The 26,574-nt window shown below is 38.6% G+C and overlaps 1 protein-coding gene across 5 annotated transcripts in view; it reads right to left on the bottom strand.

The window, feature by feature from the left end:
• Positions 1 to 4,701: 4,701 nt before the first annotated feature.
• Positions 4,702 to 26,574, bottom strand: part of setbp1 (SET binding protein 1) — a 265,306-nt gene continuing 243,433 nt past the window's right edge. For all 5 annotated transcript variants that reach the window (XM_072252440.1, XM_072252441.1, XM_072252442.1 and 2 more), the window contains 2 exons: positions 12,725 to 12,886; positions 4,702 to 8,211 (listed from right to left, as the gene is read on the bottom strand). In XM_072252440.1, coding sequence (XP_072108541.1) covers positions 7,643 to 8,211; positions 12,725 to 12,886 — 731 coding nt within the window. In that variant the 3' untranslated portion in view covers positions 4,702 to 7,642. The remainder of the gene's footprint in view (positions 8,212 to 12,724; positions 12,887 to 26,574) is intronic.

The following is a 26,574-nucleotide window of genomic DNA, read 5'->3' as shown; positions in this document are numbered from 1 at the left end:
GTCAGCACAACATCTTGGGCTGAAGAGCCTGTACTGTGCTATACTGTTCTATGTTCCATAACACTGGAAGTTTCTCTGATGTAAAGCTCCCTCGAATGACATTGACAACACTGCAAGGGCAAAGTTTATCAAGCTCAGTGAATGGAAAAATGAAAAAATGTTTCTTAAGCCACAAAACAAACAATCCTTTGCTCAATCTGTTTGCCGAGAACCTTGCTTTTCAAAAGGCTGACAAAGTGGATTCTTTGTCCCCACTGAAACCTGTAGTATCCTCCAATCACATACACAGCCTATATTTTTACCTTAACTATTTTCCACAGAGGTTAGGGTCATTTTTCCAAGCCATAGTTTCCTGCTACTGATTTCTCCCACATCTCTGTTTGACGCTCACTGGTGCATCTGGGAATCACTCGAACTCGATGCTCAAGGACAGAAGACCTCCTCTACTTTTCCCTCAGGTTGCAGGAGCAGATGGTCCAAGCTCAGGAAGCTGGTAAAACTGCAGTCTTTCCCACTGTGTGCATTTTCAGTCTACAATCATGTATTGTATTCTGAGGAGTCTGGAAACAAGCAGCAGGCCAGGCTGAATCTGTGAAAAGGGAAACAATTAGAGTTTCAAGTTAGAACTGGGAAAGAGAGAAAACAAGTTAGACAGTGGGGGAGGGGTGAATAGAAGAAAGGGTATGGCTGATAGAGTGAGAGTAAAGATGCTAATGTGGACTTTCAAAGTATGTTTCTGATGAAAAGTCTTGGCCCGAAGCATCGACTGTTTATTCCTTTCCATAGATGCTGCCTAACCTATTGAGTACCTCCAGCATTTTGTATGTTATTTGGGTTTTTCAGCATCTGCAGAATTTCTTGCGTGCATTGAGTTTCTTTGTGTGTTAATGACAGGATTGTTGTACATACTTAGCAGGTCAGCCTATATTAATAGAGTGAGGAAACTTACCCTAAGCTAGGAGAAATGGCTTGTTTTTACTTCAGACTTTGACCATAAGACATGGTAGCAGTATTAGACCAATGGGACCGTCAATTCTGCTCTGCCATTCAATCATGGTTAATTTATTATCCCTCTCAACCCCACTCTCCTGCCTTATCCATGTAATCTTTGATCAAGAATCTATCAACCTTTGAAAAAGGATCTGGTGCTTTCCTGGCGCATATGACAAATAAACTCTTCAAACCAGTTTGAAGCCCGAGAAGCGTTTACTCTGTCAACTTTTGCTTTAACTGTACTCAATGACTTGGCCTCTACAGATTCACCACCATCTGGCTAAAGAAATTTCTCCTCATTTCTATTCTAAAGGGACATCCTTCTATTCTGTGGCTGAGATAGACTTCCCCACTACTGAAAACATCCTTTCCACGTTCTCCCTATCCAGGAATTTCAATATTTGCTAGGTTTCAATGAGGTTCCCCAACCCTCCGCCCCATTCTAAACTCCAGTGAGTACAGGCCCAGAGCCATCACATGCTCCTCATATGTTAACGCTTTTATTCCCGGGATTACTCTTGTAAACCATTCTTCAATGCCATCACATCCTTCCTTAGATAAGGGGCCCAAAACTGCTCACAATGGTCCAAATGTGGTCTGACCAATGGCTTGGCATTAGTATTATTTCCAGCAAATGCACTTTTCTTGTTATTCCTGACAGGGACCTTTACAGTTCCTGCCAGCAGTTTACACTTACTGTCCTGGCCACCTAGCACAGATACCATTCCTACTGCAGGGGCAGTTTCATTTAGCTAACTAGCCCATGAGCCCTGCAAGGAAAACTCTCCCAGCACTGTGGCATCTGTTCTCCAAACAGCACCACTCACTAGATGCTTAGGAACGCCTTGTGTATTTTACTGTTTCTGTCCTTTTATGGGCTGACTTCCAAGGTTGCAACAGCTCAGCTAAGTACTAGGATCAACAAGAGCTTCCCATAGATCAACAGAGTTGCATGCACTGATTTCTGACAGTGAAGAATTATACAATGAATCATGTCAACACTGTCCTGGTGTTCTTACAAATGATATCTCAATGTATAGGATTTCTATAAACACAGTTATGGTGATATACAATGCTGCTTTTACATCACTAAAATGTAAAGGCCAGACCCAAGCTTAGTTACCTCTCCCGAAGATTCATTAACTCTTGATTATGAATCTTTTATCGTCAATGATCACAAATTAACCAGTTACTGAACTGGATTGGCTGCACCAAAACTTTGTCTCAAATAATTAGGGGTTTCATATTCCTGCCTTTATCAGTCGTCTTTACTATTTTCAACCACTGATTTACCAGATCTCTTTCCACCAATTTACAGTGCTGTAAACGAAGATAGTTCTCATCTCAGCCCTAAATGACCAGTCCCTTATCTTCAGATTGCAGTCCCTGGGTCTACACACTACTCAGAAGAAGCAATTTCTCAGTAACTACTGTGTCAAGCCCTCTCACCATCTTACATATTTCTATGAGATCACCTTTCATTCTCCCAAATGTCACTGAGTAAAGGCTCACACCACTCATACTTGTTCAATTGCTTCTCCATTCTGGGGTTGGTTTTTAACAGTTAAGCTGCACCCACTCCAACGTATACCTTAAAGGTGACGTACAAGTCAAGCGAAAGATTAAATACTCTCAACAAAATGAATGCAGCTTCAAAACTTTCAGATACTCTGTACTATGTAAACATAGAGCAGTACCGCACAGATCCTTCGGCCCACAAAGTTGTGCCCACCTTTTAACCTACTCCAATATCAATCTAATCCTTCCCTCCCACACAGCCCTCCGTTTCTTTTCATTCAATGTACAGCATAGTACAGGCCCTATGGCTCATGATGTTTGCCGACCCCTTAAACTCCTCTATGAACAACCCAACCCTTCCCTCCCACCTCCATTTTACTGTTGGTAAGCTTAAAGAAAACCAGAAACGGGCCCAGTAAGTCTAAAATATGATTGACATATCCCTGTGAGCCAGATGTTGAAACAATAGGAGTTCTGAACAAATGAAAAGCAAGTAATTTGTTATCTTTGGAACAGAAGAAGCAGAGAAAGACCTTTCGGAGTCCTGGAGAAGTGGGTGGGAGGAACTTACCTTTCCGATGCACTGAAGCACTATAACTTGGGGCAGCATGGTTAGCGTAAACCTACTACAGCACTAGTGATCTGGGTTCAGCTCCATTACTGTCTGTAAGGAGTTCCTATATTTTCCTTGTCACCATGTGGTTTTCACCTGGGGGCCCCGGTTTCCACCCACATTCCAAGCATGTATGAGTTAGTAGATTAATTGCGCACATTGACGTAATTGGGTGGTATGGGCTCATTGGGCTGGAAGGGGCTGTTAGCATGCTGTATCTCTAAATAAGTGAATAAATTGTGAGTTGGGGGATATGTCAATGGCTTGGTACGATTACAGAGGAAGTGGAAGAACTTTCTCACTCAGTGGCTGATGATGATCTGGACCTACCAACTGCAAGGGTGGCAGGGACTGTAGCCCTCATCACATTTCAGTTACCTGGAGGAGCCCATATGACTATTAGAGGCTGTGATCTGGAACTAGTATTCCTCTGGAAAACACTTTTGGATGATGTGCACAACATAAGCTAGGTTAGATTCGTTTGGTTCTACCTGTTTAACAAACTGCTAAAATGGTAGGCTATTCTAATGATTTTGGTAATCAAAATTAACAAGAAGCTGTCATTTCCGGCATCCCATTTAAACTCAGCAGTCACATTCCAGGTCGCTTTTTAAATGAAAATACAAACAAAATCAAAATGTTTTTAGAAGATTTGCTCAATCCAAATCTGTTACCATTAAGCAGCCGTTGATGACTGGTTAGTTATAAACTTCAAATTATTATGTAACCAAAAAAGATACTTTTCCAATATATTAAATATCGAGATTATAAAATGTATTTAGAAAATTCAGAGATTTATTTAAGTAACAGTAATTTTATTACCCTCTATCGTAAACCTCACATATTGTTCAACAGATAGCATTTTACACAGTTTTCTTTTGTAGTTATCATTTCAGCTACAATTATTTTGTTCTGGAAACATTTGAAGGAATGAAAGGTTGTATTAGATTACTGACCTGTGTTCACTTGAAGTAGACAAGCCACCACAATTGTTCTTGGATTGTCCTGAAGTTATAACGTAGCACAGGTCGAATCCCTATGATCATTCTTCCTTTATATTTCTAAATATTTCAGAAATGGATATAGTATCCCGGAATTTTTAAGAAGTGCCATTTCTGGGGGCAGTATACATAAAAGTGGAGCAGTCAATCTTACCAAGTGCACAAGCATATCCTCAACAATTCAGTCCTAAATGCAGTGTGGAATTAGGGATAATGAAAATATTTCGGTGTGTAACTTTCTTAAAAAATGCATTAATCCATTTAAAAACATAATTAAGCAAGCTTTTGACATAATTCAATGTTTGACTTGATGCTCAGCATATTTGTTGGCTGTTCATATAATAAATTGAATAAATTGGCATAGATGTGATACAGAAGACATTTCATCTATTGAAATGGGACTGAAGATATTACACTTTATTTATTTGTACTGTAGCAAGAGATGACCAGTTAGTTGGTCCTTTATGTGTAAAAAGAGCTGGGGGTTTCTTCCGGGAGATGCAGCAACTTTTCCATAATGTGCAAAAGCAAATCAAGCCATATAGACAAAGATGACATTTTCAGTACTGGTTGTTGGTTTTGATTAAGTTTCTTTATTTTCACACAATGAATAACATATGAACAGATTACTTTTCAGTAAGTGCTCTATTGCTAACCTGATTTTGGCAGCAAAACAATGAGCTTCTCTCAGAAAAAAAGTTTTAAAAACCAACAACTATATGTAGAAGCATGACAATCAGCATGCCAGATACATAAGCGCCAATCAACAGCAGTTCATATCTATTCAATGTACAAAAATGCTTCATGAATAAAAACTGTTACAAAAAACATTTCAAACAACAATGTACAAGTTTGCTCTATGTTTAATTAGAATACAAATATAATATTTGTCTAAAATATGTGTACATACAGTCAAGTATAATAACATGCAAATACACTCTAAAAAAGGTTTAAAAACACTATGAATACAGACTAAAATAAGCCAGCACTATGTAAAAGGATCTTGTGCCCCATGTTTAAAGGTACATTTTTTCTGAAACTTCATTTGTAGTCTTATCAACTTTCGGCAAAAAATTGCTCTTCTTCCTAAATAAAAGCCAGAGTAAAAACAAAACACTGGGATTTGACTAGGACACCCGTGTAGAACATTTGGCAGTTCTTTCAATGTCTCTGTATTGTTTTAGTGTTGCAACCTTGGCAGGCTTTTCACTAGATATGTTACAATACATTATTTCACATCAGCACAATACCGTGCTATATCAGACCCAAAATTTACTGTACCTCCATGCTGATAAAATTTTGTCAATGTTGTGGTCCATTTTAAACAATTATGTCATTGTCATTTTAATGGTTTTGCTTCTGTGACACCGAGTACCAAATTTTAAAGGCAAGGGTTACTTTTAAAACTTGTATATTGTAGAATATATGAATTTCATCCCTCCCCACCCCCTCCACCCCCAACTTCAATTAGCCCCATTCCCAAACCCCAGATGCATTAAAAGAATTGTTTGGCATCAAAATCAATGGTTAAAGTTGATTGAAAAACAGTTAAAATGACAATTACACAGACAAGATGATTCAGACAGTTTGAACCCATGCAGGTCAAAGATGTGTAATTACATTATATACAACAGGTTATTGTTTTTGACTGAATTAAGGCTGCCATGATATAAACATTTTGCCTAAATATTAACTGCAGTCACAATTATTCATTTTTAAAAATAATTGAAAATATGTTTTGGATTATCATCATAAGAACACTTAATTTCTTTTTGCATAAGGGGAAATTAAATACAGAAATTCAAAAGCTTACGGTTAGTTTTTCATCGAGTTTTCATAAAGAAATATAAAAAAACACAATTACCAGGATACAAGACAACCATTACTCTGGGGATAAAGAAAACATCCATTTCTTTGATATTAAGTAACTGATTATTTGCATACAATAATTTAGGAAAGAGTGATTTACACTGACACTGTTAACTAGGACATGATTAAAAGAATTGTCCCTTTGCAGCAGAATATTTTCTTCACTAGTGATTGATTTTGAAAGGACAACTGGTGGATGAGGATTACCATCTGCTAAGAATGAACAGGTAAAAACAATATCTACGACCTGACCATCCATTGTATAGATTTCAGCTGGTGACAGTTCTGTTTTTTATGGAAAATATTCAACATGTTCTTTGTGTATTTTGGATGTTTCTATTTTGTGTGTTCAGAGGTGAGAGTTAATTTTAAAGTAATACTGTGGGCAAATCTGGGGCATTTCTCAGCGTAAATTTTATAATTTTGGAGAACAGTCTCTTAAATATTGCATGAATAAATTTGATGTGAAACTTAGATAATTGCAGAAAAAATATATTTAATTTTTTTTTGTTAACATCTATTTACTTTGGAAAACTGTAAGGCCATACAAGAGGGGACACAATGTTATACTTTTAAATGATCTAGATTACAACATCAATTCCTACCTTTACAGAAAGTCACTTGTGAAAATAATTGCTCAAAGATTTTAGGGGCAAGTGCGAGAGTTGGAAATCAATTATTTCTTTGGGGGGAGGGATCAGATGCAAATCTCTCTATTAAAAGAATACTTTGAATTTCTTTTCACTGTTAAAAGGTTGGCACAACATCATGGGCCGAATGGCCTGTACTGTGCTGCCCTGTTCTATGTTCACTGCTTTGTATGATATTGCTTCTCAAAGGAAGTGCCCAGTGATAAAAGTCTAGGTGGCAATAATAAATCCAGCAAATCCCTTGAGAAGTTCAGACTGAATCTATTTTGTGCTATGGACCTCTTTTAGATTCTGATTAATGTCACTTTCTGACAGGGTTGTCCATCAAGGCAGGGACATTTATTTTCAATACATAAAAAAAACTTGGGACATTTATTGATTGGAAATTCTTTTATGACTTTTCTTTTATTTCTGCTGAGTTTTCAAGAGCATATGTTGAACTGACGCAGAAAGTGCTTTACATGGATAACACTTTTGCATTTAAGGCTCTGTGAGTACAGTATTGCCTGAATGTCGGCAAGAATATTTTAAAATTTCTTTCTTTCTCCTTTAATCAACTAGCATATATTGATTATAAATCCAGTATATAAGAAACACAGTTGCAAGCGTAATGTTATTTTTGCCTGCCTTCCCAAGGAACATTTCATTAATACATTCTTCTAAAAGGCTGCCAAAAGTACTGTACTTGCACTAGCTTACCCTTTAAAACACCATTACACGTTGCTCACTTTGCAAATAATGGGTCCGTGGATAGAGCGCGGTAAACAGGGAGAAGGAATGTTTGTACAAAATAGTGAAACTGAACTGACATATCGAAACACCAGATGTTGACAGCAGAGTCTGGTATTTATAAAGAACGCAGTGAATGCTGGAATGAAGTCATCCCTTTCATACGGTGGATTGTGTGAGAAAATGGTTATCATTTAAAAATTTTCCAATATCTGAATCTTAGTCATTCCCTTCTCATTCACCAAGTAATATTAAAGTGCAGGAAGGTTTCAGTGATTGATGGCTGTTGATTGGTAGCTGGTGGCAGAGATGTTCAAACTGTTGTACCTTTTAGAACTTGTGGTGATTGCCTCTTTTTCAGTTTCTTTGGACTTCCTATGTCTCTTCACATTTTGCCCAATTTCCTCTTTCTGCTTTCTTTTGGTGCCTTTATCTGACTTCGGCTGCTGTTGCTGTGCCATGCATATTACAGCTTCAATTGTGTCCTTGATTGTGTCCTGACTGGCTGCAGCCAGCATTTCAGGGGCTAAATTGTACCTCAGACCTCGTTTACTGGGAAGATCCACACACTTCTCCAGTACTGGCATCTGGTCTGTTAAGTCTTCATCAAGCGGTAAAGGGTGCTTCCTTGGACGGCCTCTCCTCTTTTTTACTATGTTATTGCCAGTTTTTGACTGTCTTTGCAATCTTTTGGCTTTCAGGATCTTGTTGACATGGTCCAAGTTCTTTTTCGTTGCAAGAATTTTGTCATAATTGCACATCTTCCTGACCTCACATTGAATAGCTTCAATTTCCCTCCTCTTCAGCTTTCTCCTGGGTGAAGAAGTAGGACTTTGAACTAAATGGACAGAACACAGGGAATCATTATAATCACCAGATGTATACAATCATTTAACTACCAGCATGGAATTATACACCGTTCAATGCTACATTAGTGTTAAAATGATTTAAAGATGCATTTAACAGCCAGTACTAGTGCACAATATGTATTATAATGAATCAGACATACATGTATCCTGATGCAAAAATGCAGTATTACATTGAGTTAAGTCACTTATAGGGCATTTTGCAAAACACCTTCATTAGCAGATATTAATTCCTGGCCTTAGATAATATGTCACATTCATTGTAAGTATATTTGAAAATATTTAATTATTTTCAATGGTAGTACTAATGTTCTACCTCTTTTCTTTTAATATTAAAATTTAATCTGCATTCGGAAATTAGTTGTTGTTGAACCTGGTACTGATAGCCTGAACGATGATACCTGTATTAAAACAATGCCTTTGTAAAACGATACCCAAGTAATGATTCTCCTTAGTTGTTCACTACAGTGCATTACATTGCCCAAATATACCTTTCAGTGTCTCTAAAAGAAGTAAGGGGAAAGATGCTATTATTTTAAGATCGTTATGGACATAAGATGCCATTCCACAACATGATCTATGCAGCAGAAAAATCCTACTATATCAACATTTACATAAATAACTCATAATCTTTCATTATTTTATCTGGAAACCTATTTCAAATGACAAACACACTGTGTACAGGTGAGTGATCTCACTGAGAGCACGATCAAAATTAGTAAACAGTTTTGACAAGCCAATCTGAAATTTGAGTAAGTGTAATGTAAGTTTAGAATAGTTATCAGGATAAATCACATTTTAATCAAAGTTATGGTAACTGATTTAAATATTTTATCAGAAAGAGCTGTAACGTCAAAATTTTATTGCTGTTCAAAATGCAGTTAAATCCCTTAATTGGAAAGTTTAAGGTATTGGATGAATGAAACTAACAGTATTGCTTGTCTATATTTGTATAGTATTTATTCACACTGAAATGCTGAGAAATTCAAATGCTTTGCATAATTGCTAGGTGGTCATAAAGCAATGGAGTAATTTTATGACTAGTCATTTGGATCAGTAAGTATTACAGCTACTTCTGATGGTGCTAAAATGCTTCCAGTAGAAAATCTGTATATGTTGTAATGATCAGTGTCACTTTATAAAACACACACTTTTTCATTATGTGTGGGTGGTAAAAAAAAATGGGTCTTCAAGAACCATATGTCTTTGAGGCACTGTCAAAGAAATTTGTTTTAACTGCATGTATAAAAATCTCAAAGAACTAATATTGCAAGATAGAAATCACTGATAATTAAATAATATTTTCAGAAAGTTGTAAGGATTGCTTTCAGTATATATATCATTTGAAAATACAGGAATGCAGTCACTTTAGTCTAAAGTAGGTCATGTTTCAGTCCCACTTAATTGCTATTATTAAAGTCTAAGAATGCCTTCGGAGACCCACCGACTCTCTGCAAGTTTCACTGAACAGCTGGGTTCACTTGTAGATCCTTTTCCTTCCGCAAAAAAAAAAAATTCTTTTTGAACAAAAACTTTCAAAGGAGCCTTTTACTAATGACAGGAAGTTCTCAGAAGCTTTCCATTTTCTCTTTTAGACATTTTCTTAAGTTTTATGTTTATTATTTTGACACATGGATTGCAGAGGAATGGTTTGGACAGGATTTCTGTAATTCAAATAAAACCATCTTTCACAGTATCACAGATCTAAGTGCAAGAAAACTGAACATCGAACCTGAAGGCTAAAGTACACTCTTGGTAGCCTGCCTAGGGAATACAGAGGCATCATTTTGAAGGTCTCAAAGGAACAGACAAGCTTACATGTCAACATTTTTAAAATTTGAAAATAAAAGCTTTGCTTTTTAAATGCACCATGGAATTTCATCCATAACCAAATATGCCATCAGATGTTTGAGACACTCTGATCTCTGTTTGAAAGTAAAAGCTGGTCTCTCGCGACAACACCCATGGTGAGCCAACATGAAGCATGATTAAAGTGAACAGATAATTGAACTAAGACGTGTTTGTTCACACCCCATTTCAAATTTCCCATATTCTGATCATATTTTTGTTAATATTTTAATTCTCGTGTCTGTGCATATATCCTGACATCTCCGTTAAAATAAACCTACCCCCTTATTTTAAAAAAAGACATATTGATTATCCCTGCTGTAAAATGAGCTGAGGGCTTGCTCTACTTTTTTCTGATTCTAGTGGAGTTCAGTCATTAGACTCAGGCTTCATTTGCACTGTTGTAGATACAAATTTAGTGTAAATCTTTTTTAAAAAAAGCTTGATTCTGTTCTACGCTGATACCTCAGTTAATATGATAGATTTTACTGCATTTTTGTGTAGATCGAACTGTATACAAATTGAACATCATGTTTTCCAACTTTGTAATACTAACTGCACACCACTGGTTTACAGGTGCTTAGTAGTCCAGAATTTATGAAAGCTCTGTATCAATGAAACATTCCTATTTAATCAAATATCAACATTTGGCTATGAAAAAAATCTACAGATTATTTTAAATTCTGCCATGTTAGTTTAACTGAGACTGGAGAAGAATTATTTACCTCATTCAGACTATTAAGTGCAAGGGCTTGTACTGACTGGATACAAAAATGGACTGAATGAAATGATGAACGGTTTCATGGGGCACATTGGACTTCGATAGCTTTTGGGTAAACAATGGTGTTGAAGGAGAAGAAGGTTGTTGATCCATGAACTAGAGAGTGAACAGTATCTGCTTACGGAAAAGAGTACAGTCAACCTTTCGGGCTTAGACCCTTGGCCTGAAACATCAACTGTACTCTTTTCCATAGATGTTGCCTGGCTTGCTGACTTCCTTCAGCATTTTGTGTGTGTTACTTAGATTTCCAGCCTCTGCAGTTTTCTCTTGCTAGCATTTATCCAGTTTACATGGTTCTGTTAGTCAATGCAAAATAGTATGGTTGGGGGATATCCCATGAGAAATGTTTCACACTAATGTCCCAGTACGTGTTCTTAAAAGGAATACATGAAATAAAGTTCAGAAACCTTGCATTGCTGAAAGCACCATGACATTGGTATGAAGTGGTATTGGGCTTGATTTTAGAATTAATGTGCCAAATAGTCACAAGTCACCATAGAAATATCAGGTGCACTATGGATATCAATAACCTGGATAGGCAGTGACAACCAGATTCCAGTGTCATTTCTAGGGTACACATAAGAAACTGCCACCCTTTACAATGTAGAGAGAAATTTAGGAGACATAAACGAAGTCCAAAGCAAATGAATCTAATCACTCAACCAATATTGAAAATGAGAAGCAGCACTCATTTAGTTCAGCTGTAAATTTTTAAGAGTTGCTCTTAATCAAGATAGGTGCACCTCAAGAATGTGTGATTAGCCCGCTGCTCTGCTCTCTACACTTGTGCCTGTGTGGCTAGTCATTGCTCAAACACCATCTAGAAATTTACAGATGATATCACTGTTGGCAGAATCTCAGATAGCAATGGGGAGGAGTACAGGAGTGAGACAGATCGGATGGTTGAGTAGTGTCACAACAACTTTGAACTCAGTAGAGCCAAGGAGTTGATTGTGGACTTCAGGAAGGGGCAGTTGAAAGAGCACACCCCAATCCTCAATTGAGGTGTCAGCAGCTGAAAGGGTGAGGAGCTTCAGGTTCTTGGGCATCAACATTACAGAGCATCTATCCTGGGCCTAACACACTGATACAATCACAAAAAGGCACACAGGCAGCTCTGCTTCATTAGGAGTTTGAGATTTGGTTTGTCACCAAAGACTAGCAAATTTCTAAAGACATACAGTGCAGAGCATTCTGACTGGTTGTATCACAGCCTGATATGAAGGCTCCAACGTACAAGATCATAAAAGGCTGCAAGGGTTGTGACTCAACCAGCTCCATCATGAGCACAAAACTCCCACCACTGAGGACATCTTCAAGAGGCACTGTCTGAAGATCACCATATCAATCATTAAATGCCTTAACCATCTAGGACATGCCTTCTCATTATTACAATTGGGGAGAAGGAATAGGAGCCTCAAGACTCACACTCAATAGTTTATACTTTTTCCTCCCCGCCATCAGATTTTTGAATGATCCACGAACTCTTGAACACTACCTCATTATTTATCTTTTGAGCCATTTATTTATTTTGCTAACAGAATAATTTTTATGCCTTGCACTATACCACTGCAGCAAAATAATGAATTTCATGTCAGTGATAATAAACCTTATTCTGACTCTGATATTTCTTTTGCATATTATAAAGGTTAACCCGTGCTGAAATCAACAATGCTTGATTTGAGTCTAACCAGTATGTCTAATTAATTTAATGCTGGTAACTGCTAGGAGTTATACTTTATTCCACAAATATTCTGCCCAGAGACACAGTGTGGGAATCCAAATACACTGTAGGCTCGAAGGTCAGTTCCTAATAACTTTTGCACACCTAGGAAATTGTTATATTAGCAACTAACCTGATTCACACGATGGAGATGGTGAAGGTGAGGAAGATGATGACTGAGCTGATACAGTAATACTTTCAGTCGAAATTGCTTTCTTTCTGCTTACATTGGAAAGGCCACGATCATGTTTGTGCAACGTCATTTGATCCAGCTTGGAGTGTGAGTTTATTAAACCTAACAGCAGGGAAAGAAACAAATGACAAAATGCATTATTTGCAAAGCCAAGTAAGTCAGGCAAAGTAATCCTCATCACCATGGCTTGAATTCATGAGCTTCTGTGGTAAATAATTAGTTAGATTAGTCTGATATAGAATTGAATCACACTGATTAGGAAGGCCCGATATTGACCTCTAGACCATGCCGAGTTTATTAGTTCATTTGGAATGATCAGCTTGGTATTACAATTGTTCTTCAGGATCCTTTCCTTAGGAGATGGGAGAGATTAAAGAAAAATCAGTTGGGTCTCCTTGGCTCATCACTTTCAGGAGACCATGCTGGAAAACAAACACGAGTGGCTCTCATGCAAGAACAGGATCAGACTCAATCGCAGTCTCTGCCACCGGCAAAGAGTTTGCTAGTAGTCACTATGTCATAAAAAGAAAATCAGTGACGAGTGTTCCACAGCGATCGGTGGTAGGGCCACTAATTTTCACATTAGATGTTAGTGATGTGCATGATTGAAATGATGGCTTTGTGGCCAAGTTTATTGATGATACAAAGATAGGTGGAGGGGCAGGTAATGTTGAGCAAAGAGAGTCTGCAGAAGGACTTGGACAGATTAGGAGAATGGGCAAAGAGGTAGCAGATGGAATACAGCGTCACAAAGGAATAAAGGTGAAGAGTACTTTCGAAAAAGGGAGTGTGTGTGCAGGATGCCCAAAAGGTTGTAGGTCGAGTCTGTAGTAAGGAAAGCAAGTGCACTGTTAGCACTGATTTCAAGAAGACAAGAAGATAAAAGCAAGGATGTTATGCTGAGACTTTATAAGGCATTGGTCAGATTGCATTAAGAGTATTATAAGCAATTTTGGGTCCATATCTAAGAAAGCATATGCTGGCAATGGAGAGGGTCCAGATGAGGTTCATGAGGATGATCCTGGGAGTGAAAGGGCTAACGTATAAGCAGCGTTTGATGGTCTGGACCTGGACTCGCAAGAGTTTAGAAGAATGGGGGGGGGGGGGGGGGGAAGAGAAGGAATCTTATTGAAATCTGCCAAATATTGAAAGGCCTAGGTAGAGTGGATGTTGAGAGGATGTTTCCTATAGTTGGAAAGACTAGGACCAGCCTCAGTATATAACACAGCCCTTTAGACCGGAGATGAAGACGAATTTCTTTAGCTAGAGGGTGGTGAATATGTGGAATTCATTGCCACAGATTGCTTTGGAGATTAAGCCACTGGGCATATTTAAAGCAGGGGTTGAAAGGTACTTAATTAGTAAGGGTGTCAAAGGTTATGAGAAGGCAGGACTATGAAGTTAAGAGGAAATATAAATTAGCCATGATTGAATGATAGAGCAGACTCAATGGGCCAAATGGTTTACTTCTGCTCTTATGTGTTAAGATTTTATGGAGTCAGCGTTTAAACATAACAGAATAGGTTAAATTGGGCAACCCCAGAAAGAGTACTTGTAATGCACAATTAATGCACAGTTGTGGCTTCCAATGCTGAGAACACAGTAAATTCATGCTGTCTGCTTGTTGTAATGATTTTGCAATAAAGCTGACACAAACCTTGTCTGACTGTGTTAACAGATGCCCAGCCCTGTTTTATAAGTGGCCAGTTTCAATTAAAATTCATTAGTTAAAGCCAATCTGCAACTTTTAAAGGGGAATCACTTTGAGAGGCTGGTCATGACACCCATTAATTCCAGCCTCCCAGATTGCCCTGGCCCACTGCAAATTGCCTACTGTGAAATACGTCTTTGGCAGACACCATCTCGCTGGTCTTACACTCCTCGCTGGAGAACCTGGGCAGTAAAGCCACCTACTATTATTAATTGGCTACTGCTCTGCTTTCAGTATTATAATTGCAAGCAAACTCATCAACAATTCTCTGAGATCCGGGAGTCAACACAATTACTTTAAACACTGGTGGTCCACAAGTTTGCTTCCACAGCACCCTACTTATTACCTTGTATGCTCATGTATAACATTGTGAGCCAAACGGACTACGGCTCTACTGTTCTATGCTCTATGTTCCAACTGAAATTGTAACCTGAAATCACCAATGATATCATAATTCTAAATGACAATAATACACTCTGTGGCCAATTTTTAGGTACCTCCCATATGTGTATGCTCATGGTTTTTTGCTGTTGTAGCCCATCCACTTCAAGTTTCGATGTGTTGTGTGTTCAGAGAAGCTCTTCTGCACACCACTGTTGTAATGTGTGGTTATTTGAGTTACTGTCACCCTCCTGTCAGCTTGAACCAGTCTGGCCATTCTCCTCTGACCTCTCGCACTAAAAGGTATTTTTGCCCGCAGGACTGCAGCTCACGGAATATTCTTTTTGTTTCTCGCACCATTCTGTAGTGACTGTTGTGTGCAAAGATTCCAGGAGATCAGCATTTTCTGAGATACTCAAACCACTTTGTCTGGCACCAACAATCATTCCATGGTCCAAGTCACTTAGATCACATGTCTTCCCCATTCTGATGTCTGGTCTGGACAACAACTGAACCTCTTGATCATATCTGCATGCTTTTGTGCATTGAGTTGCTGCAATATAATTGTGGCTGCTTAGCTATTTGGATTAACGAGGTATACAGATGTACTTAATAAACTGAGTATACAATGTACAGTACATTCATTTTAATGCTTTCCTTCAAAGCACCTCAGGCCTTGTTTCCTCAAGACTTGAGAAATATCCTCTCTGTGAGCAATACAAGTGTATTAAAATATCAAATTGACATTTAAACATCTAAATATTCAGCCATTAGACTCAATTGTCACCTGCACTCCTGTGGCACAGAAGAGTACTTCACCAAGTTTTGGGCATTCAATCAAGCCCTCATTGTTCACATTATTATTACTTAAAGCCCACTGTTTTATTAACAATGCATTTTATATTTTTGTTTGAAAGATATTGTGGAATTGAAATAGATGGAGATTTTTTTGACTTATGTTTTGTTCAGACATGAGGAATAAAGAAAGATGCATAACTTCATGCAATGACATTGAAAAAAAGGAATATTTTCTTTGCATGTTGCCTATAACATTAATTGGTCAAAGGGTTAACATTGGGAATGTGGTGAAATCATGCCAAATTTGGTTGTAATCAAAATAGACACCATCCAACCTCCTTTAGCCACAAGAGTTCTTCTGAAACATGGTGCAAAAATAGCCAGCCATCATTTCCAAAAGCTAGCTATCACAAACCTTTCATCTACAAATATATGTATACACAGAATGATTGCATTAGTTGTTTTACTTAGAGCCACTTCTTGGAAAGGACAGTCACGCCCATTGTTGCATCACTATACCCTCAACTCACGCTTAACCCATTCCGAGATCAAATCTGAGATTGAAGCTAGTGCGTACCCAGCTACAAACGGCATGTATGTAATCGAAGCATCAGAGATTTTTAGTGCACCATTGGAATGAACTGATGGCCATTTTAAACAACCATTCAGCATTCACAACATAGCATGGAATGACACTGGAATATACTCCCTGTTCTTCCTTGAACAATTCTAAACACTGATGTACATCACAAGAACAGACAAGATCACAGTTTACACAATCATCCAAAGTAGTATCTTCAATAGCACTACACTCCTCCAGTCAAGGACAGCAGTGTGTATTTAGAATACACACCCAAATCCACAATCTTCAGATTCAGAGCTAATTCTGTTACAACAGACAAAGCTAACAATGAAAGTGTGAACTGACACTTTTAAAGTCATTATACTACTCTTAAGATCCTTCGTTCTCTATTTTACATTTATTTTAAAATACTCTGCATTACATGTGGTGGTGTTTTCAAGGATCTCTGCTCAAATTTTCCATTTACATTGGCTCACCTTTCTGCCCAGTTCGCCTGTTTGTAGTAATTCTTGAGTCTTTACCAAGTTGTCTTCTCATCTCTACTATCACTCTTTACACCTGCACAACCACCATGTAGACTTTAGACTGCTTTGATTAGTCCAAAATTAAAGATTTCCTTTGACCAAACAATGCCATGCTTTAAGTTCAATTCCCACCTGCTGCACTCTATATAAACTATACTTGCTTGTTATTTTTTTCTAATTTCTCATCAGATGCCTTCAGTAGTCGTTTAAAAATGTCAGGTTATAGCTTTGGTTTAACATGATAGATTCCACCAATGTTATTAGAGTACTAAGTTAAAATTACACTCAGTGCAATACAGATACGCTCCGTGGCCACTTTATTATGTACACCATAAGACCATAAAACATAGGAGCAGAATTAGGCCATCTGGCCCATTGAACCTGCTCCGGCATTCAATCATGGCTGATCCTTTTTTCCTGTCTCCTCCTCAACCCCACTTCCCGGACTTCTCCCCATAATCTTTGATGCAATGTCCAATCAAGAACCTATCAACTTCTGCCTTAAATACACCCAATGACTTGGCCTCCACAGCTGCATGTGGCAAGAAAATCCACAAATTCATCACCTTTGGCTAACGAAATTTCTCCGCATCTCTGTTTTGAAAGGGTGCTTCTCTATCGTGAGGCTGTGCCCTCTTGCCCTAGACTCTCCCACCATAGGAAACATCCTTTCCACATCTACCCTATCTAGGCCTTTCAACATTCAAAAAGTTTCAATGAGATCCCCCCTTCATCCTTCTGAATTCCATCGAGTACAGACCCAGAGCCATCAAACGTTCCTCGTATAACTCTTTCATTCCCGGAATCATCCTTGTGAAACTCCTCTGGACCCTCTCCAATGCCAGCACATCTTTTCTAAGATGAGGGGCCCAAAACTGTTCATGATACTCAAGGTGAGGCCTCACCAGTGCCTTATAAAGCCTCAGCATCACATCCTTGCTCCTATATTCTAGACCTCTTGAAATGAATGCTAACATGGCATTTGCCTTCCTCAACTCCGACTCAATCTGCAAGTTAACCAACTTAAGCTCTGCACAAGGACTCCCAAGTCCGCTTGCATCTCAGATTTTTGAATTTTCTCTGTTTAAAAAATAATCCGCATATTTATTTCTACTACCAAAGTGCATGACCATGCATTTTCCAACATTGTATTTCATTTGTCACTTTCTTGCCCATTCTCCTAATCTGTCTAAGTCCTTCTGCATCCTACCTGTTTCCTCAACACTATCTGCCCCTCCACTAATCTTCATATCATCTGCAAACTTGGCAACAAAGCCATCTATTCCATCATCTAAATTATTTATATACAGCATAAAAAGAAGTGGTCCCAACACCAATCCCCGTGGAACATCACTAGTCACTGGCAGCCAACCAGAAAAGGATCCTTTTATTCCCATTCACTGCCTCCTACCAATCAGCCAATGCTCTAACCATGTTAGTAACTTTCCTGTAATATCATGGGCTCTTAACTTGGTAAGCAGCCTTAAGTGTGGCACCTTGTCAAAGGCTTTCTGGAAGTCCAAATATACAACATCCACTGCATCCCCTTTATCTATCTTACTGTAATCTCCTCAAAGAATTCCATCAAGTTCGTCAGGTAGGATTTTCCCTGAAGGAAACCATGCTGACTTTGTACTATCTTATCCTCTGTCACCAAGTACTCCATCACTTCATCCTTAACAATTGACTCCAACATCTTCCCAAACACTGAGGTCAGGCTAACTGGTCTATAATTTCCTTTCTGCTGCCTTCCTCCTTTCTTAAAGAGTGGAGTAACATTTGCAATTTTTCAATCCTCTGGCACCATGCCAGAGTCCAATGATTTTTGAAAAATTATTTCTAATGTCACCACAATCTCTAACGCTACCTCTTTCAGACCCCTACGGTGCAGATCCTCTGGTCCAGGTGACTTATGCACCTTTCATTCTTTCAACTTTTTGAGCACCTCTCTTGTAACAGTAACTGCACCCACTTCTCTTCCTTCACACACAACTCCACAGTGAAAACTGATGCATACTACTCATTTAGTTCATCAGCCATCTCCTTGTCCCCCACTATTATTTCTCCTGCCTCATTTTCTAGTGGTCCTATATACACTTTCATTTCTCTTTTATTTTTAGCATACTTGAAAGACTTTAACTATCCACTTTGATATTATTTGCTAGCGTGCTTTCATATTTAATCTTTTCTCTTCTAATGATTGTTTTAGTTGCTCTCTGTAGATTTTTAAATACTTTCCAATCTTCCCGCTAATTTTTGCTTTGTTGTATGCCCTTTCTTTTGTCTTTACAATAGCTATGACTTCCCTTGTCAACTACGGTTGCACTACTTTAGCATTTGAATATTTCTTCATTTTTGGAATACACGTCTTGCACCTTCCTCATTTTTCCCAGATACACACACCATTGCTGCTCTGCTGACATCCCTATCAGCAGCTCCTTCCAATTTACTTCAGCCAACTCCTCTCTCATACCCTTACTCCATAATTTTCCTTACTCCACTGAAATACTGCTACATCAGACTTTACTTTCTCCCTATCAAATTTCAAGTTGAACACAATCATATTGTGATCACTGGTTCCTAAGGGTTCTTTTACCTTAAGCTCCCTTCTTTTACCTTAAGCTCCCTAATCGCCTCCGGTTCATTACATAACACCCAATCCAGTATAGCTGATCTCCTAGTAGGCTCAATGACAAACTGTTCTAAAAAGCTATCTCTTAGGCATTCAATAAACTCACTCTCTTGAGATCCATTACCAACCTGATTTTCCCAATCGACCTATATGTTAAAATCACCCATGGCTACCATAACATTGCCCTTTTGACTCGCCTTTTCTATTTCCTGGTGTAACCTGTGGTCCACATCCCAGCCACTGTTGGGAGGCTTGTATATAACTGCCATCAGTGTCCTTTTACCCTTGCAGTTTCTTAACTCAACCCACAAGGATCCAACATCTTCCGATCCTATGTCACATCTTTCTACCGATTTGATGCCATTCTTTACCAGTAGAGCTGCACCACCCCTCTGAATACCCTCCTATCCCTCTGATATAACGTGTAACCTTGGACATTCAGCTCCCAACTACAACCATCCTGCAGCCACGATTCAGTGATGGCCACAACATCATACCTGGCAATCTGTAATATTGCAACAAGATCATCCACCTTATTTCTCACACTATGTACATTTAGATACAACACCCTGAGTACCGTATTTGCTGTCCTTTCTGACTCTGCATCCCTAATGATTTGATACTCAGCCTGTTGGCTGCAACTAAGTCCCAAGACCTGCCTGCCCTTCCTGACAGTCTGAATGCATGCTATCTTTACTTTTTTACCATCCGTCCTATACTGAGTCCCTTCACTCCGGTTCCTATCCGCCACCCCGCCAAGTTAGTTCACTGACCTCAAACCTGCCTATGAGAATATTGGTCCCCCTTGGGTTCAGGTGCAACTTGTCACTTTTGAATAGGTCATACCTCCCCCAAAGAGATCCCAATTACCGAAGAACCTGAAGCCCTGCCCCCTGCACCAGCTTCTCAGCCACGCATTTATCTGCCACTAATGAAATATCTTATCAGCCCGTCATGTGACAGCAACTCAAAATCATAAAAGTTTGCAGACATGGTCAAGAGGTTCAGTTGCTGTTCAGACCAAACGTCAGAATGGCAAAGAAATGTGATCCAAGTGACTTTGACTGTGGAATGATTGTTAGTGCCAGATGGGGTGGTTTCAGTATCTCATAAACTGCTGTTCTCCTGTGAATTTCAGACACAACAGTCTCTAGAGTTTAGAAAAACAAAACACATCCAGTAAGCAGTAGTTCTGTAGGAGAAAACACCTTGTTAATGAGGAGGTCAGAGGAGAATGGTCAGACGATTTCAAGTTGATAGGAGGGTGACAGCAGCTTAATGTGACATATTACAACAGTGGTGTGCAGAAAAGCGTCTCTGAATGCACAATATGTCAAACCCTGAAGTAGATGGGCTCCAACAGCAGAAGACCATGAACATGCATACACTCAATGGCCATGAACAGTGGCCACTGAGTGTATATTCCTTTTTAAAATGTTTTTTAAAAATTATTTTGCCTACCCTGAATACAACAGCTTTCAATTTATTTAGCATGAGAAATTACCCCGGTCATATTCACACCTCCTCCAACCTAACTCTTTGTTATTTCTTCTAGGAACATGTATTCAAAAAGAGATTTGTTTATGTGTTGGTAAGTAGCAGCAAATGCTATGATTGGAACATGGTTAGCATGGCCCCCAATACAAGACTGAAAAACAGCTCCCTGAAACCAGCAAAATTAATATGGGTGGCAAGAGCAGCAACTGAAAGGGACCAAAACAAAATAATTTCTTTACTCCTTACATTAACTCTCCTTTAAGGATCACCTTCTACAGCTAGTTTGAAATAAAATCATTTTGACAATCTGTCATTTTCATATTTCTCTTGGTTCAATTTTTGGTTTGTTTACTTGTGTTGAGGCTGCAGCATAAACATTCACAGGCAATGAAATCAGCCTCCTCCAATTTACTGCAGTAGCTTTTAATAAACAGGTTAGACATATTGTGGCATTACTACGTTATGATAGGTGTAGATGCAAAGCAGAATAAATAATTGCTTAAGTATTAATTCTAATCCTTGTAGTAACAAGACCCACATTTCACCTCAAGGTGAATCACATAGTATGAGAAAAATAGATTGGCTGCATGTATCAAGTAAAATCCAAGCTGTTGCAAAAATGTACAATTTCCTTTTCATATAATTACTCATTTGGAAAACTGCAATTCTGAAAAGCTAAATTAAAAATCAGAACTTGCTGGAAAAACACTCAACTGTTCAAGCCACCTCTGTGAGCAGAGAAACAAAGCTAATGTTCCAGGTTGGATACCCTGTGTCAACGTGCTTTTGACCAGTATCCACTTGAAACTGAAGGTTACAGAATACAAATTTAAACAGGTGTTTAAACCTGAAGTTAGTCTCATGCGTTTTCATAACGTAATTGATAATAAGGCGCAACGTAAGCTCAAGAAACAACATTAATAATTAATCTGGGAATTTTCAGCCTTTCAGGCTCCATTTTGAATTCCACAATTTCAGGTAACTCATTTTGTCTGTGTCAGAATCATCCTTTTCTGCTGTAAGTTATTCATCGCTGCAATTGACTTAGTTATTCTTTCTGTATTTCTACAGACCTGTACTTCAACTCTTTTAGATTGTTTTTTTTCTTGCTCTGCACTGACCTCATTTCATAGCTTTTGTTCATTTTTTTCTAACTAATCCCATTTACTTTTCAACTGCATGGCTTCCTCAACTCATTCCAGTAGCAGCTCTGCCTACACCGTTGTTCAACTCGCCAGTCCATCCCTCACCACCCACCCCCCCATCATCTGTGACGTAAAAAGCAAGGTAGTTTTTATCTCTTCCCTCGTTCTGATGGTCTCCACCCAGTAGCGTTAAACTGTTTCTCTTTCAACAGATACTGTTTGGACTGCTGTACATCCCTGTATTTTGTTTTTATTTCAGATTTCCAGTGCCTGCAATTTCTCTATCACTCAAAGGTATATTAATGCTTGCAAAGTTTCTGTAATATTACTGTTGTGATTAGCTAGCACTGGAGTACAGCCAATGTTTCTGATGAAACTAGGCACATAAAGGGAACAGTTATTTTAGTTTCACACACAACCTGCTGGAAGAACTCAGTGGGTTAAGCAGTATCAGTGGGAGGAAAGATATTGTCAAAACCTCTGCTTTGGCTTTTTGATTCATGTCACTGATTTGTCAGATCTAGACAAACTTCGAAATTTTGCAGCATTTTCAATTTGAAAAACATGTTGAAAAACATGCTTGGCTTTCCTAACAGCTTTAGGATATTGAAATATTGAAATGAGTATTAAATATTCCAAGGCAGCACAAGGATCCTATCATTGGTAAAAATGGTTTCCTGGTTTAGTTAGAGGTGATAATACATTATTATGGAAAAAAAATTAAGAGAGTTTGAATTTACAGTGCCTTGGAAAAGTATTCAGCCCCCACAACTGTTTTCACATTTTACTGATTCATTTTCTAAATTTAAAATATATTGAAGTTAAGATTTTTGAGCTAATCTACAAAACACTGTGCACCACGTCACATCAAAAGGAACATTCCAAAACCTGTCAACAATTTACTAAAAATTAAAAACCAGAATTGTAAGACTGAAAAATTATTGAACCCCTTTGTAATTACTATGCTAACTTCCCTCAGGAGCAATACGGTATATTACTTTACCACTTCTCCCAATTTCTTGATGTAGAAAATTGGAGGATCACCTGAATACACTCTGTAAGGCCCAACAGTATGGTAGAGTTTCAACAGACCTAACCGAAATGAAGACTGAAGAGATTTCAAGGCAAGTCAGGGGAATGATAATAGAGAAACACAAATCTGGGGAAGGATACAAGACCATCTTAAAGGCACTGATCATACCTCAGAGCTACCGTAACTACACTGGTTAGGTCAGGCTGTCCCTCTAAACTTGGTCACCAGAGAAGAATGGCACTTGTGAGAGAGGCTATTGGATGCCAACAGTCACTCTGAGTGACCTGTAGAACTCAGTGGCTGCAATTAGAGATGAAGTTCATGGATCCACAATTTCTAAGGCCTAGCATAAAAGGAATATTTATGGAAGAGTGGCAAGGAAGAAAAAAAAAATCATTCCCATAAAGTCTTTGCAAAGTCTCACCTACAGAAGATACTATAAAAGAGGTCTTGTGGTCAGATAAGACTAAAGTGGGACTTATAGGCCTCAACTCTAAACGTACCGAGTGGCGTAAATCTAATACTGTGCATCAGCCAGGTAACACCATCTCTACTGTAGAGTGCTATGGTGATGCTTTTCAGCAGCTTGGACTGGAAATCTGGTCATAATTGATCAGAAGGCGAATGTTGCTAATTACAGAGAGATCCTGTGTAAAAACCTGCTAACCTCTGCCAGAAGACCTAAAACTGGGGAGTTTTTCATGCTTTACAATTTTCACTATTTTTGGGCTCTACAGTGGAAAAAAAAAGGAGCACACAATTCAAAAATAAAACTTCACAGTTCAATCGATCAAAATTCCTGGTTGTAATACTCATTTATGTGAACAAAGGGTTGGGGGCAGAATATTTTTTACAAGGCACTGTAATCTTAATTGTGCCACATAAGGAATGAAAGTGATTGCATTTATTTTGCATCTTTCATGATTTCATAATGTCATAATTCATTTTATAGCACAATGTGTTTACCATTACAATATTGCTAGATAAAAATTTTATGTCTATTTGAGACGATGTTGGACATTACACATAAAACCTTGTCCACAAGACATACTTCAACTGGAGCAATGCTCCTTTCGCTTTGCAAGAAAGTATTATCTAGATTTTTTTTTACTCAGAAGCCAGGTATTACTTCAGGAGAATAACTGATGAAAGTTATGATACAGCAGTGAGAATTCAGAGATACGTGGAAAGATAATCTCAGATACAGTTCTGATTTTTCCACTACACTTTGGCTGCGGAAAATAATCATTCAGTTTTATCACCCAAAACGTGTTGCTGCAGGAGAGAGGGGAGGGGTGGTGCAAAAAATGCGTCTGGTGATGTAATCTTATTTAAACATGTAGAAAATGCAAAGAATGACCCATTAAGCACTGAGACTGTGGGGTGCTAGTTAAGCAGTCTTTCCTGTACCAATTTAGCAATCAATATACAATAAAGAGTGCTTAATCTTGCACACCAGTCTAAATTGCTCAGCTATGATAGTCCGGGCTCAATTAATTCAGTGTGAACAGTTATTATGATACTATTACAGTTATAGGGCATGTTGGAAATATTTAACCTTGAGGTTCATGTGATATAACGCTTTTTTTAAATTCTATTTCTCTTTTCCAAAATGTGTTGACTATCATCATGGACAGAATTCCATCAAAAGCTGACATCAATGTACTGGTAATTCAGTGCGATAGTTCTTGAAGTCATGCCTGTGTTGCTCTGTCTTTATAGGAGTAAAAAACAATTTACCTTTGCAAAAGAAATCAAATCCATTGCCGGATAATGCTGTAGAATGCTATTACTTGTAGGACAACTCTTAGAATTTAAAACAGTTTTGTTTTACGGCAATTTCACGTTTAATTGCAACTGCAGCTGTCTTCAATAGATGACTCTAGGGAGCGATACCTTATTTGACTCTACAGGCTGATTGGGAAGCTTCCAAGTTGGGATAATTACAGACCATCCAATACTGCTGCACAAACCTTGTGTATTGTTTCACTTTCCCCATCAAGGACCTACCATTTCAGGTCATCGCGTGACAGTCACAAGACCCAACACGAATAAGGTCCCAGCAGTACATGGAGATCCAAAATGGTCACTCTCTACAGGAAGGAGAAATTTAAAGTGATCTACAAGTATTTATGATTAGTTAGTTAATCAGGATACCAGGAGATATATTTGCAAGTTTTGATATTATTCATATTTAAAGGGTACTTCAAATCCATTCTCCCAACACTTATCCTTATGCCAAGGTCTACGTGAATGGCTAGAACTCCCGGTAAGATGGCTGTATGTTTGGACACAGTGGCTTCTACAAGGTGAACCAAAGGTGTTACTGTCTTTTTTAAACATACATACTTTTTATGATTACATAACCCTGCTGGACATTGAGAACTTAAAAGTACTGCAGATGGACCCCATCAGCAAGTTGCTTGTTAGTGGAGAATCTGAAGGAGCTGGATTTGGTGTGGACTGTGATGCTGCCTGTGACAGAAGGGCACTGGTGTGCAAAAGAGCAGTGCGGTCTAACAGCAAGTGATCATCTTAGTCGGTTTTCTTGTGATTGCAAGACCCTTTTGCACACTGGTGCTGTGGAATGGTGCAAGTCCAATTCATTGGTTCATTGACGAATGGCAGGGAGAGCGGTGTGGCCTCGGTCGTAGCAAGGGCTAGGACCCAAGTCACAGTGTCACCTGTCTGCAGCTGCCCAGAGGCAGGTGTTCTGCCACAGTGCTGGAGGCAGTGTGGCATGCTACCCATGCTTGAGTCACTGCTGCCCTCCAGGGTTCACTAGGCAGAAGATAAGCTGTATTGTGTCTGACTGCAGACTGCTGCAACATTGACGGACTCAGGGACTTGAACTATATTTTTTGTGTGATTATATTTTACTGCCAACTTACATGTGCTTTCCATCTTATATATGCTAAACATGCCTTGTGCTGTGTAGACTGTTGATACTGTGCTTTGTACCTTGGCCCCAGAGTAACACTATTTTCTTTGGCTGTTTTCATGAGTATTCATGCAAGGTTGAATGACAAGTAAACTCGAACTTGAATCTGTTTTCTTCTGCATCTGAGAATTGTACATTAGCTATACATTAGCTGCTGCAGTATGGACTTTTACCCACTAGTTGTCACTGTGATGCTTTGGAAATTTATACCAAAGTCTGAAGTTGTCCAACTGTGAAGGCTGAACCTTGGTAACTTGCCATAAAGCCCAAGCAAATCCCGTTCTATTTGTGTTTATATTTACAATTTCATGGGTTTAAAATTAAACATTCCCAGAAAGGGCTGATGCTAACAAGGCCAACAGTTCTGCCTCCTGAGAGAATCTGAACTACCTTCCTGAAATGTTGCAGTCCATGTGGTGCTGGATCTTGCATCGCACTGCAAGAGGAATTCAAGGGTTTTGAGATAATGAGGGAATAGTGTTTTATTGCTAAACCAGAAAGGTGTGCAACAGTATGGTGAGGGTGTTCTCAAGCATCTGTGTCAT

Source organism: Mobula birostris, chromosome 3, assembly GCF_030028105.1.
Source record: "Mobula birostris isolate sMobBir1 chromosome 3, sMobBir1.hap1, whole genome shotgun sequence".
NCBI lineage: Eukaryota > Metazoa > Chordata > Chondrichthyes > Myliobatiformes > Myliobatidae > Mobula > Mobula birostris.
The sequence above is the reverse complement of the archived record's forward strand: the minus strand, read 5'-3'. Positions and strand labels throughout refer to the sequence as shown.